Here is a 14,315-nt window from a genome sequence, read left to right as displayed (position 1 = left end):
CTAAATATCCTATAAACACTAAAAGGATAGTATGGGGGTATTATTATGAATAACTTTATGCCCCATAAACTCAACAACTTGGATAAAATGAACAAAGTTCTTGAAACAACCAACCACACTCATTTGAAAAATATATTGATAGTTGTATATTTATAAAATTTAGGTTATAGTTAAGAAGGAACACTTTCCAACTAATTTTATGAGACAAGCATTATTAAATCCGAGGAAGTCATTACAAGAAAAGAAGTACCAGTATTTCTCATAAAAGAGGTAGTCCAAGAGTAAATAAATACTCTTTATAGTACAGAAACAGCTTTTAAATTAAAAAGTCACCTGTTTTGCACAGTTTCTCATTCTGGGGAGCATATAAATTTCTTCAAGTTCCTTTTGTCTTTCCTCTTCTTCTAATCGCCGTCTTTGATCTTCAGGAATGATTTCTTCCCAGTTCTTTGAATTTCTTTCAGGCTCCAACTCAATATCATCCTCATCCATATTTGAAAAGTTGGCCACCTGATAAATTCCAGAATTTTAGCAGAATAAAATTAAAGAACTATTCATCCTTACATTTTTTTCTTTCTTAGCAGGAAGGAAGCAGGAAGGAATAAGATAACAAATAGCCCTAGGATAATGAATATGACTATAGGTTAAACCAAACATGATAGCTAAGCTGAGTTTATTTCTTTATGAGGTCAAAGTACATCAAACCAAACGACTTCTAAGAATTATCTTCCAGAAATGATTCTCTTTTGCCCTGCTGATCAACAAAATTATTACTATAATAGAACTAGAGGAAGTTAACAGAGTAACAACAAATTTATAGAATATCACACTAAATCACCTTCTGTAGTAATAACCACACTGGTCCATTAAACACAAAGTGTTATAAAACAACCCAATATTCTTGTTTTTATGATCATAAAAAAAATACCTGAAGAGTTGATGACAAGACACAAGGAGCTCAGAGACCATAGATAAATTTATTTAGGTTCCCTAAGTGCTAGTTTCTTCATTTCTAAAAAAGGAAAGCTAGTAACAGCATACTAACTTTTGTGAGGATTAAATAACAATACATTTAAAGAAGTGTGCAGAGTTTGAGCACTCTTTAAGGTTAACTGCCAATATTGGGACATTAAAGCTTACAGGTAATTGGAAAGACAAGAAAACTATGCTCTGTGTGTGTGGCACATTGCAGGTACTCAGTAAGTATTTGTTGAATGAAGGAATGACATTAATTGATCCTTAAAAAGCCATTTCCTTGTGGAAAATGGCTAGGATGCAGAGAAATCTGCTTTTTTACGCTAAACAACTGGCACACACTTTACTCTGGGGCTGGTTGACTTATGTTGCTTTAGGACTCCCTGCAATCTTTTTAGCTCGCATCTAACCTGGGGTGGGGTTCACTGGTGACTCAGTTGGTAAAGAAGCTGCCTGCAATGCAGGAGACCCACGTTCAATCCTGGAGTCGGGAAGATCCCCTGAAGAAGGGAATGAAATGAATACCTACTCTAGTCTTCTTGTCAGTATAGTCCATGAGGTTGCAACAGTCAGATACGAGTTAGCAACTAAACCACCTAACCCAGGGGTATCTATCAGTATTACTGCTTACTCTGTCTGATTTACTTGTGTTTTCTTAGTTGGGATAATGCTTAATCTAATGTCAAAAACTGCTGCAATAAAAATCAGCTAAAAGTCTTCAGTTATGAAAATGATTTCAAATCATGTCACTCACTGCTAGTTTGTCAGAAGAAGAAAGAAAAATTTTTACACATCATTGCAAATTTTAAGACAAAGATGTTTTTAACATTTTTTAAGATTACCCTGCGATCCTGCCTAAAAAAAGATGAATAAAACACTAAATGACAAAAGAAAAATCCCACCTTCTCCATTTATATAATTATGAAGAAAAATTCAAAAAGAAAATCTACCTTGAACTGAGAAAGTAATTCATCTCCTACAGTTAAAGGTCCTGCTTCATTTTCATGAGTTTCAGCCCTCTTCAAGATTTCATCTATATCCATTTCCTAGAAAAAGAAATCTTTACTTTAAATATGCTTTATCATGTTTTAAGATATATACATTTTACATTTATAGTTTTAAAAATGAGACATTTTGAGACAAGCTTTTTTTTTCTTTACCTGGGGCTCTTGTTCTTCTCCTTCAGGCTCCTTAAAAAGTTCCTCAGCACCAAACTTTAAAATGGCTGATAATTCTTCTTTATTGAAAGGAGTAGAACTAAAATTAGAAAAAACAAAAATTACTTAATACTAACAGTCACAAATTTAACATTTACATAGCACTTTCATGAATTATTGGCATAGTCACCTTTATAACAGTTAATATGACATAGTTAGAAAAGTGAAAAGATTACTAGCATACTTATTTTAAAACTAAAGAACTTGAAGCCTAGGGCTTTCCCCCAAGATTACAAAATTAGAATGGTGAAACCATGCACTCACTGAATGTATGCCACTGACAGGGAATTACCTCAGTGCTTTGAAACACAGAAGAACACCACTAAACACAGTACTTCAGCGATCTGCTTACACTATGTAACATTTTGGAAAAATAAGCATAGTATGATTATGTAACAACTTTTTTTTATTTTAGAGAAAAGTAACTACCTTGAAGGGGCAGAACCTGTGTGTAGTACTGTCTTCCCAGTTGTGTCCATTCTTTGAATCACAAGATGATCTAAAACCATCTTCTTTTTGGCCCTTTCAAGAATATCCTCTTCAACTGATCCCTTTGTAACCAGACGATAAATATTCACCTGTAAAGATACACACAATGGAATTTAAAGCACAGTAATGATTCATTCTGCTAATGATAAATGCCCAAATACTGGTTAGAGTCGGGAATTCATCCAACATGAAATTTTGACTGGTGAAAAGCAAAAAAGCTTCCTCAATTTAAAGATTATTTGAGACTATGTCCTTACTTATACTTTGGTCAGTTTGCTTTTTCTTTTTTTAAAGGAATGACAGTAATTTTTAAAATTATATTTCAGCGGGGAAAGGGGGTGGTGGTAAACTTATGACAAACTTATACCAGTTCCCTTAATTTTGATTGTTTCATCGTTCTATACAGTCTAAAATTCCACAAATTACTGTTTAAGTTAATGATGAAGCTCTGCCATTAACAACAACAAAAAGCTTTGCAAAAGACAAAACTCAATGAGTAGTGATTTTGTCCCGCTTCTCAAAGTCAGTGGTTCTATATCACACAATACTCCCATTCAGGGACCACTGTTAGTTTTCTCAATGATTGGGCTCACCAGCATTTAGAGCACTGGGACCTGGAATATCAGGCATTCTTCATTAAACTGGACATTTTGGCACAATGACAAATAACCCTGTGTCCTTTAAGCCTTCCAAATGATTTTTTAAAACTGTTTTAAATTATCTTGAGTCTAAATAGTTCCAAATACGGAAAGGAGTACGTCAAGGCTGTATATTGTCACCCTGCTTATTTAACTTGTATGCAGAGTACATCATGAGAAACGCTGGGCTGGAAGAAACACAAGCTGGAATCAAGATTGCCGGGAGAAGTATCAGTAATCTCAGATATGCAGATGACACCACCCTTATGGCAGAAAGTGAAGAGGAACTAAAGAGCCCCTTGATGAAAGTGAAAGAGGAGAGTGAAAAAGTTGGCTTAAAGCTCAACATTCAGAAAACGAGGATCATGGCATCTGGCCCCATCACTTCATGAGAAATAGATGGAGAAACAGTGCAAAGAGTATCAGACTTTATTTTTTGGGGGCTCCAAAATCACTGCTGATGGTGATTGCAGCCATGAAATTTAAAGACGCTTACTCCTTGGAAGGAAAGTTATGACCAACCTAGATAGCATATTCAAAAGCAGAGACATTTCTTTGCCAACAAAGGTCCGTCTAGTCAAGGCTATGGTTTTTCCAGTGGTCACGTATGGATGTGAGAGTTGCACCGTGAAGAAAGCTGAGTGCCAAAGAATTGATGCTTTTGAACTGTGGTGTTGGAGAAGACTCTTGACCCTTAGACTGCAAGGAGATCCAACCAGTCCATTCTAAAGGAGATCGGCCCTGGGTGTTCTTTGGAAGGAATGATGCTAAAGCTGAAAGTACTGAAACTCCAGTACTTTGGCCACCTCATGTGAAGAGTTGACTCATTGGAAAAGACTCTGATGCTGGGAGGGATTGGGGGCAGGAGGAAAAGGGGACAACAGAGGATGAGATGGCTGGATGGCATCACCAACTCGATGGACTCGAGTTTGAGTGAACTCTGGGAGTTGGTGATGGACAGGGAGGCCTGGCATGCTGCAATTCATGGGGTCGCAGAGTCGGACACGACTGAGTGACTGAACTGACTGAACTGACTGACTACTAAAATAGCAAGTACATGAACCATAGGAATCTTACACGTCATCAATAATGAAATAATCAAGAATCTACCTCATTAGTAATGAAAATATACTTCATACATATAATTACCTTAAAAAAAGAATTTTAACACAATGAAAAGAAAGTTGACTGCATTATTTTGTGATTATATTCAGGTATTCATCCCAGAGGTCTACCACACAGCTTTCTATAGTATTTTGTCTTACTGGTTCTGGTTCTTTTCCTAATATTTCCTCTTTCTTCTACCCTGTATTAGAGGATGTGGTGGCCAAAGTCTTTAAGTAGCATAAGTGGAATGTTTTGTTTAGCCATGTGTTGAGGATTTCAATGTAGGAGCTGCCTATCAGTGCAATTAATCACTTTCCCCCATTTCATTCATAACACAGAAATATGTTGTCTCTTCACAAATACATTAGGCCCAGCTCACCTGAAAGAATATCCTATCTCCTCATTTTCTCGTTTTTCAACAGTCTGTAATTTGTCTTGGCTTATTGTTATCCCTGTTTCAAATTTCCATCTCTTTTATGAGAATTATTCGGGTAAAACATTTTTTTCATTTTATATTATGGATTTATTTCTCAGTTGAAAATATGAATATTTACAAAGTAAATAAAATGTTCTAAGCCTTTTTGTGCTACTTGTTCATCACCTACTGCTTTGAAGAAGTTTCAGGCACTATCCCAGATGAAGATAAATGTAATTAAAATACAAGGACCAAGATATCAAAAAGATGACAGATGGTTTTTCTCAAGGGCTATTACAACTGTTCCAGAGAGTTATACAAAAATTATCAGAGAAATGCAAATCAAAACCACTATGAGGTACCATTTCACACCAGTCAGAATGGCTGCAATCCAAAAGTCTACAAATAATAAATGCTGGAGAGGGTGTGGAGAAAAGGGAACCCTCTTACACTGTTGGTGGGAATGCAAACTAGTACAGCCACTATGGAGAACAGTGTGGAGATTCCTTAAAAAACTGGAAATAGAACTGCCTTATGATCCAGCAATCCCACTGCTGGGCATACACACTGAGGAAACCAGAAGGGAAAGAGACACGTGTACCCCAATGTTCATCGCAGCACTGTTTATAATAGCCAGGACATGGAAGCAACCTAGATGTCCATCAGCAGATGAATGGATAAGAAAGCTGTGGTACATATACACAATGGAGTATTACTCAGCCATTAAAAAGAATACATTTGAATCAGTTCTAATGAGGTGGATGAAACTGGAGCCTATTATACAGAGTGAAGTAAGCCAGAAGGAAAAACATAAATACAGTATACTAACGCATATATATGGAATTTAGAAAGATGGTAATGATAACCCTGTATACGAGACAGCAAAAGAGACACTGATGTATAGAACAGTCTTATGGACTCTGCGGGAGAGGGAGAGGGTGGGAAGATTTGGGAGAATGGCATTGAAACATGTGAAATGTCATGTATGAAACGAGATGCCAGTCCAGGTTCAGTGCACGATGCTGGATGCTTGGGGCTGGTACGCTGGGACGGCCCAGGGGGATGGTATGGGGAGGGGGGAGGGAGGAGGGTTCAGGATGGGGAGCACGTGTATACCTGAAATTTAAAAAAAAAAAAAAAAAGAATCATACATAAACAAAAAAAAAAAAAAAAAAAATTTTGTTGTGGAAAAAAAAAAAAAAAAAAAAGAATCAAGCTGGGCTGCCTCCCTGAAGAACAGGTTCTGTTCTTGGAAATATTCAGGGATGCAGAGGGAGTAGCCCATTATAGAATACATCATCCGGAATGTCAAAAACTGCCCTTGACTCTGGATGAAACTTCCCAACGTTAATGGCAACTCATTTGTTAATTTATTTGAGGCATGTTTTTTGAGCTGTCCTCGCTCCTCCATAGGCACAAAGAATATTCTCCTCACAAAAAAACCTTTCTGTATTTTTAAAAACAAGCATTAAACCACAATTTTGACTTATCTTGTTTACGTAAAAACTCCAGATCATTTGATTTTTCTTGCAGGACCCAATTTTTGTTCCTTCAATCTTTCTCTTTTTATCTCCAAACCTGCTCTGAAACAGAAGTGTCCCTGTATGTACATTCCTATTTATAAATCGTGATATGTGGGTTTTCCAAAAAAAAAAAAAATTATGAGAATGGCTATTTTGCAAGGAGAAGCTTATGGGTACATGGCTAACAAAAAAGAACAACGTATGAAGCAAAATCCCTTTCAGTAGTTAAGTATATGAAGATATTTTAAAATATATATATTTATATACTGAATGAAACACATTATATTCTACAGCTGTGAACAGAATTATGATCAAAAAAGGAGTACATGATCCTATTCAGGCATAGTTTTCTCAGTTCTGTCAATTTCCAGGTGATTCTGATAAATTCAAGCTCCTCTGCACTCTATCTGTTCAATAACAATATGCATGTTTCAACAAGAAGGATAAACTGAAATAAATTCTAAACACTGATGATAAAAAAGACTCTGAAATAGTAAAATAAGGAGGATAAAAAATACCTGTTTCTTTTGCCCAATTCGATGAGCTCTAGCCTGTGCCTGAAGATCATTTTGTGGATTCCAATCAGAATCAAATATAACAACAGTGTCAGCTGAGGCTAAGTTAATTCCTAAACCTCCAGCTCTTGTGGAAAGCAAAAAGCAGAAATCCTATAAGGAAATATAAAAGGCACAATTTTAAATTCTTAACTGTGACTGTGAATAATCAATGTGAGAATTTTATAACTGAATTCCTGAATTTAAAAATATTTTACCAGGCTCCCCTGTTGACTCAGAAGTAAAAAAAAATCCACTTGCCAATGCAGGAGACATGGGTTCGATCCCTGGAGAGGGAAGATCTCTCATGCTGTGGGACCACTAATCCTGTGTGCCGCAAGCACTGAGCCGGTGCTCGAGAGCCTGTGAGCCACAACTCCTGAGCCCTTGTGCTGCAGCTACTGAACCCTGCACACCTAGAGCCCCAGTTCCGCAACAAGAGAAACCACTGCAAGGAGAAGCCCGTGAGCTGCAACGAGAGAGCAGCATGTGCTTCCTGCAACTGAAGAAAGCCCATGTGGAGCAAGGAAGGCCCAACACTGCCCTGAATTAACACAGTTCTTTAAAAGGTATTTTACCAACAAAAGTGAAACATAGTTTTAAAATTGCTAATAAAATGTATCTAGCAAAACCAATAAACAAGACTCCCAAATACAAATATATATGGGAATAATAAACAACAATTCATAAAGAATTCTAAATCAAAACAGGCTAGTTTATTTAGAAGCAAATTAACTGTCCTATATTGAAATAGTATTTATACAAAAGGGTAAAATTCCTCATATTTAACAGATAATATGGAATTTAAAACCTCACTTGTAAATCAAAACTGGCCATCACCAATAACACTTTTCTTAAAAAACTATAACTAAAATAATGACTGAAACAATTATTTACGATTTTAAAAGCATTCATACCTCTGATCCTTCAGCATTAAAATGATCTAGAGCTTGTTTCCTCAGCTCCCCTTTGATTGATCCATCTAATCTCTAGAATAAAACATTAAAATACTACATTGTAACAGAATCAAAACTTAAAAAAGCAATTAAAACCAAGTATGAAAAAGCAGCACTACTTTTGATAAGACCAGAAGGTACTTACAGGTAGGAAAGCAATGCCTAAGCATTCTGTCTCCAAAGTCTGTGTTCTTAACCACCGGAACTACTTTTGCTAATAGTAAATAATAGCACTGACCGTCACTTTACCTGAGACCCACTATAAGAATATGTTTTACACGTGAATGAGTACACAGTATACACTCAAAGCAAGTTTCATGACACAGTGTACTGTGAAATACCCTCATTATTTTATTATCTATTTCATTAAAAAAAAAATTTTAGTACAACATTTGAACAACCTATTAAACTGATCCTCAGATCCATTAATGGGTTAGAGCCCATAGTTTTTAAAAAAAGCACTGATTGAGTCCAGTGTGGTTATGGACCCACACATCAGTGAGAACTTAGAAATGCAAATTATTGAGACCCATTTCAGACTTACTGAGTCAGAAACTATAAGAGGAACTCAGCAAAAGCCCTCTGTTTTAAAATATGAGAATCACTGATTCAGGGCCCCATGGGCTCTAGTTGAACAGCCCACATTTGAGCATCTTTACTGTTCACCAGTGCCTTGAGCAAGTGATTTGCCTTTTTTCCTTGTCAGTTTCCCTCCTCAGTAAATGAACACAGGAAGTACTACTTTCTTCATACAGTGAGAGAACAGAGTAAAACACTTTGCACAGTGTCTGACCCATTCTATGTTAAGTGTTTACTAAACATCAGCTAAACAAGAAAAGTCCAAAATCAAAAGCTTTTTTAAAGTACCAAGTTTGTTTTTCATGAAAAATTGCAACTAGTAAAACCTTTCACTCTTTTTACTTTTCCCCCTAAATGACTAGATGTATCTCAATCATGTTGATATCACCCAACATCTGTTCTTCATAGCACTTACCAGAGTCATAACATTACATTTATTTGTCATTACCTGCTTAATGTCTGTCTCCCATATGAGACTGTAAGCTCCAACAGAGCAGGGATTATGCATGATGAGGTTCATCATTGTAATTCTACTTCTACTTTACTGTCTGCACTAAATACACACCATTTATTAGCTGAATATGCTAGTTGCTATGTTTCAGGTATTATTCATAAAATTGCTCTAAGGATTAAATAAATTAGATGTAAAGTACTAAGACTGACTCTATTAAATATTCATCATATTTGCTCTTGTTAAGTCAGAGTCATGTGCAACTCTTTGCGACCCCATGGACTGTAGCCTGCCAGGTTCCTCTGTCCATGGGATTTCCCTGGCAAAGAATACTGAAGTGACTTGCCACTTCCTTCTCTAGGGGATCTTCCCAACCCAGGGACTGAATCAGCATCTCCTGCACTGACAGGAGGATTCTTTACCACTGAGCCACCAGGGAAGCCCAAACATTCATATTAGCTGTAATTATATTGAATGAATTTCAAAATAAATATTGAATAGATGGAATATAAGCCCTTTTTGCTCTTTGATATATTCTCTAAAGTCATGTATTTTTATTCAGCAAACTATGCACTAGAATAACTATGAGCATACAACTTTCAGAATCTGCAACAGTTCAGGTAACACCAGAAGTGCTGCTCTCTCCTATCCTTCCTCAGACTAAAGCCTAATACATAAGGCTGCCCCTTTAATTTGAACATAGAAGAGAAACACAAAGAAAAACTGTTTTGCTGTTAAATGTAAAGTCAAGAAGAAAAAGAAAAGGAATAATGACAAAATTTTTAAACAGATCTATTTTATTAAAAAGAGTATAGGTTATATAAAATCTACTCTTCATTTACAAAAGAATTTCAAACATGCCCAGGGATTAGACAAAATTTAAATCAACAAAAAAGACAAAATGAAATGCTTACTTGAAAGGGAAACTGACGATACTTCAAATATTCTGCAAGTATATCTAACATCCGCACCATTTGAGAAAAAATAAGAACTCTATTGCCTCGCTCTCTTAGGCGAATTAACAGTTTGTCAAGAAGAATTAGTTTTCCGCTACTACGGATTAAGTGCTATAAGGAAACAATAAATTATAATTGTTATAACATGTTAAAAGAGCTGTATTTAATGAAACAAATGTCTCACAACACTTCAGTTTCTTCATCTTAAATTAAGATTTTTAATTTTCATAATGTTGACATAGTTTATTTACGTTTTCAAAATTTTTTAGAACCTTGACCAATTTGTTCTATGACTTAAGCTACATTTTCCTTGCCATTTAGCACCTAGGTTTTGCTGCATTTTCTGGAGACCAAATTAAAAAAAAGCACCATTTCACTCTATTTGTTAGATATCACAGCATTTCTCCAAAAGTCTTAGCTGAAAACAACTAAGCGACAATACACTGAAAGAAGAAACAACTAAGTAATCAAAGGTTTTGAAAGAGTGAGAAGTGTCTTCTAATTTATATGTCACTGACAGCACTTCAAAGCAATACTACAGCTGGATGTAGTATTGTGCCTTCTTTACACTCTTCATTTGTCTTCCAGAAGTGATAGGAAGAGGAAGATCTAAGGTCCAGATGCCCTTAAGACTACCATTTGCCATGTCACAAATTCAGCAAAATCACTATTAGTGAAATTTTTTTCACAACAAAAAATACACTAAGGGGTTTTTGCTGGATAAAGTGTGACAGATCATGGTTAGATCAGCTTTTCAAAAAATTTATCAAAATGACTAAATGGATAAATTATAACTTTAAAATATTTTTATAAACATTAAAAAATAAACAGCACCATCATTTAAATACATCTTTAACCAAAAGGAACATCTAACCAATATATTAGAACATTGCGGTATTTTCACTTAAAGCTGAAATAAACATTTTTAAAATTTTGCTTTACCATGAAGTAATAAAATTTTAAAATTCTTACTTGTAAGGCCTCCTGTTTATTATAGAATTCATTATTATCTGGTGGTTTAATGAGGTAGCAATGGTTACAACATTTCTTTAGCTCCATCATAATATTCAAAAAGCCTGAGGTACTGCCCTTGGAACCTTTGCTGAGGGCTTTGTAATTCCTAGTTAATATCCACCTGTTTAAAAAAAAAGATTATGAAAATGATATAGCAGAATTACCAGGATGAATTCTAAAATCACTAAAAAAATTAAGTACCAAAGTAAAACTGCACCATTATGAAGTTCAACTCCAAAGACAAAGGACTAAACTTTGTTCACAAAACTAAATGAACCTCATTCATAAGACCATGACAACACATTGTTATTTGAACCATTACTATACACAGTAAAGGCTTAACATAGTGAATTAATACTGCATAGTGCATTAATCCTTTACCCCAAAATTTATTTTTAAAATGGTCAACTTTATAATCTATCTTAACTTTCCAACAAATTTTGCTATGCTGGGCAATTAATGCAGATACCTCACACCTCATGAGGATACCTGGTTTAGCCAAACTGCCTTGTCTAAAATAGTTACACAATACACATGCAACTTAAGAGATAAATTATAAGTGGCTATTTTATTATTGCAAATTACGCGTAACATTTCCTCTCACCATGACTTACCTTGTCTAACATCTTTTATTTTCTTCCTTTTTACAAGGTTAGTTTTGGAAGGAACTTGAAACAATTTTATCTGATTTGTCTCAAAACAACAGAACAGGGGAAGTGAGGGTGGTTGGCTATGAGCTGAAGACCAAGCTCGAGTGATGGAATTTATTATATTATCCTATTTTGTATATGGTCTGAAGTTTTCCATAACAAAAATGTAAAATTTATGTAGTAAATGTATTTTTAAAGTGAATGGCACTTATACACTTATCATAAAATATGTTTCTGAGAGTTCAAATGCATGAAGCAGAGCTTTATGCAACTAAATGTCTGAACAGAAACTAGGATGGACACTTCTTTTTGATTCTTTGAAGTGTTACTATACAGATCCAAACATACATAAATTATACAAAATATGATTTATTAACATTTTTCAAAAAGCAGAGGGGCCTAAAATTTTGTTCTAAGTTTGTTTCTCTGGCTTCTACTTTCACCTGTCAATAACATAAACATCAGAATTATGTAATAATTCCTTGGTATCATGGCAATCTTAAAACTTAAAAAGAAACCTTCTATAATGTAACATAGTACAAAATAAACACAATTAATGATGTGCTATAAGGTGAATTAGTCTTCTATCACCTGTGATCTTAGACATGCCATTAAATCTCTCTCTGCCTCACTATGCCATACAATAAACCTATTCTAAAATTCAAGAATTGTTACTGCTCTCTAAGACTCAATCAGGGCTAAGGGGCACCTCAGAACATGTTCTCTGTTTACAGCTTACTTGTAATATTGTTTCTGTAAAGCACTCATTTCCATTCTTAAAATCTGTTCAACCTTGGCAGGAAGAGATTTTTCCACATCTTTCTTAACCCTTCGCAACAGAAACGGCTCAAGCTCCTTGTGGAGGCTTGCATAACCATATTCTCTGCCTTTGCCATGTTCTTCTTCAAAATCTTCCCAGGAAGAAAACCTTAAAAATTTAAGCAAATGGAAGAATCAGTGAAAGAAGTCAAATTGCATTTGATATTTTACAGGATAGTCAGACATAAACAAAACATAGATTTTTGGGGGGGGGGATTAGTTAAAATTAATTACTTCTAATAGCTATCCTTCCAAGAAATCTATTGTATATCTACAGATGTAAAATATAAGCTATTTTATGAAAAATTGTTTACTTTCCTTGAGTTAAATAAAGATGAAATATTTTCAAGTATGGGAGTAATTATCACTAAAATATTTCTCAAAGAAAGTTATACATCTATTGAAAGAAAATATGTATATGACCTTGGACAACTTATCTTAGTCTGCTTTTCCTAAAATTATTAGAAAATGGAATTTTCTAACAATACCTTGTTATTGTTATTACTACTGTTTAAGAATGATACTATTTCCATTTTTAAGCAATGGATATTCTGAACAACAGGCAAATCAACTGTTTTAATTTATTATCCATGGCTCAAGCTTATTTATTTACAAAACTTAAAAATAAAAATATTATTTTGAATTCTATTCCATCCCATTTCTTTTCTTCTTAATAATCTCTGATCCAATGTTTGGGACAATAAAACCTCCTTCTGACCTTATTATCTACACTAATTATTTTCCTGCTAAACTTAGCAAATGAAACATTAAAATTGTATCTTAATTTATCTTACTTTTCTGGCATAATGAAATGTAGCAAAGACCAGAGCTCTTTCAGGGAGTTTTGCAGAGGAGTTCCAGTGATAAGGAGACGGTGATTGGACTTAAAATCTATTAAAGTTTTATACAGAAGAGAGTCATCATTCTTTAATCGATGTGCTTCGTCCACACCTATAAATGCCCAATTCAGACCTCCAAGGAATGCCTTAAAATGAACAGAAGAATGTAGTTAATATTTTGAGAGAAAAATGTAATTCAAATCATTAAAATGAGGCAAATTTAAATCTATGTCCAATATTTCAAATACAAATTATGTACTACTCTAAAATTTATTGGAATCTTCAAATCAAGTAACTCAGAATGAAAAACAAAGTTCCTTCCATGACTAACTCAACCATTAGAAAAACAGTATAATTATCCAGTGAAAGTTTTTACTAGCTTACATACTGAAAATAAAAACTATAGTGTCATTTAAAAATTTCACAATGTTTACAGCCTAAGTCCAGTAGAAACCTCATTAATGTTAATTTGGAGAAAATAAATTTGGAATAGTATCTAACTCCAAGTATAGTTACAATTAACTGCTATGATTTTTATGAATTATTTATTTACAATATATACATAAACTTTATAAAGTCTTAGTTTGACTTATGGAGACGGGCCTGATTCTGCTACTTAAAAGTTGCATGACTTGAGGCAAGTTCATCAACCTCTTTGAGATTTGACTTTTCTTCACAACAGGGACAGAAGTGTATTATAAAGTAATTATAAAGAATTAAAGAAGATAATAGCTATAAAGCATTTACCCAGTGGTAGTGTGATACTTCCTCCTCTTTAAAGACCTTACAAATCAAGACACTATACCAAGCTGGTTTCATATCCTTTGGTTTGTATTTACAACACTTTTTAAATGTTAAAATCAACCTTACTTCAAGGATCATAAAAAAATAAATAGAGAAGCTGGACTTGACCCAGAGACTTTGCATCTGCTGACCACTGATTTATGTTTATCTTTTCATCCTATCCACAATGTAAAGGAAAAACTGATATACAACAAACAGAAAAACAGATTAATACATACCTTATCCTTCAACAAGATTTCATAAGTTGTTAACAGTATATTAAATTTTAACCGTTTGGTCTGGGGATGCATCCATTCATGAGTTCTTATCTATCAAGAAATTTCAAAGAC

General features: G+C 34.4%; 1 protein-coding gene across 4 annotated transcripts in view; it reads right to left on the bottom strand.

The window, feature by feature from the left end:
• CHD1 (chromodomain helicase DNA binding protein 1) overlaps positions 1-14,315 on the bottom strand; it is a 74,678-nt gene that overhangs the window by 24,395 nt on the left and 35,968 nt on the right. For all 4 annotated transcript variants that reach the window (XM_027545535.1, XM_027545532.1, XM_027545536.1 and 1 more), the window contains exons 13-23: positions 14,205-14,294; positions 13,138-13,328; positions 12,264-12,452; positions 10,833-10,995; positions 9,819-9,971; positions 7,836-7,907; positions 6,883-7,032; positions 2,622-2,770; positions 2,136-2,232; positions 1,926-2,021; positions 334-510 (exon numbers count right to left, since the gene is read on the bottom strand). In XM_027545535.1, coding sequence (XP_027401336.1) covers positions 334-510; positions 1,926-2,021; positions 2,136-2,232; positions 2,622-2,770; positions 6,883-7,032; positions 7,836-7,907; positions 9,819-9,971; positions 10,833-10,995; positions 12,264-12,452; positions 13,138-13,328; positions 14,205-14,294 — 1,527 coding nt within the window. The remainder of the gene's footprint in view (positions 1-333; positions 511-1,925; positions 2,022-2,135; positions 2,233-2,621; positions 2,771-6,882; positions 7,033-7,835; positions 7,908-9,818; positions 9,972-10,832; positions 10,996-12,263; positions 12,453-13,137; positions 13,329-14,204; positions 14,295-14,315) is intronic.

This window comes from Bos indicus x Bos taurus, chromosome 7 (assembly GCF_003369695.1).
Source record: "Bos indicus x Bos taurus breed Angus x Brahman F1 hybrid chromosome 7, Bos_hybrid_MaternalHap_v2.0, whole genome shotgun sequence".
NCBI lineage: Eukaryota > Metazoa > Chordata > Mammalia > Artiodactyla > Bovidae > Bos > Bos indicus x Bos taurus.
This window is presented reverse-complemented; position numbering and strand designations above follow the sequence as displayed.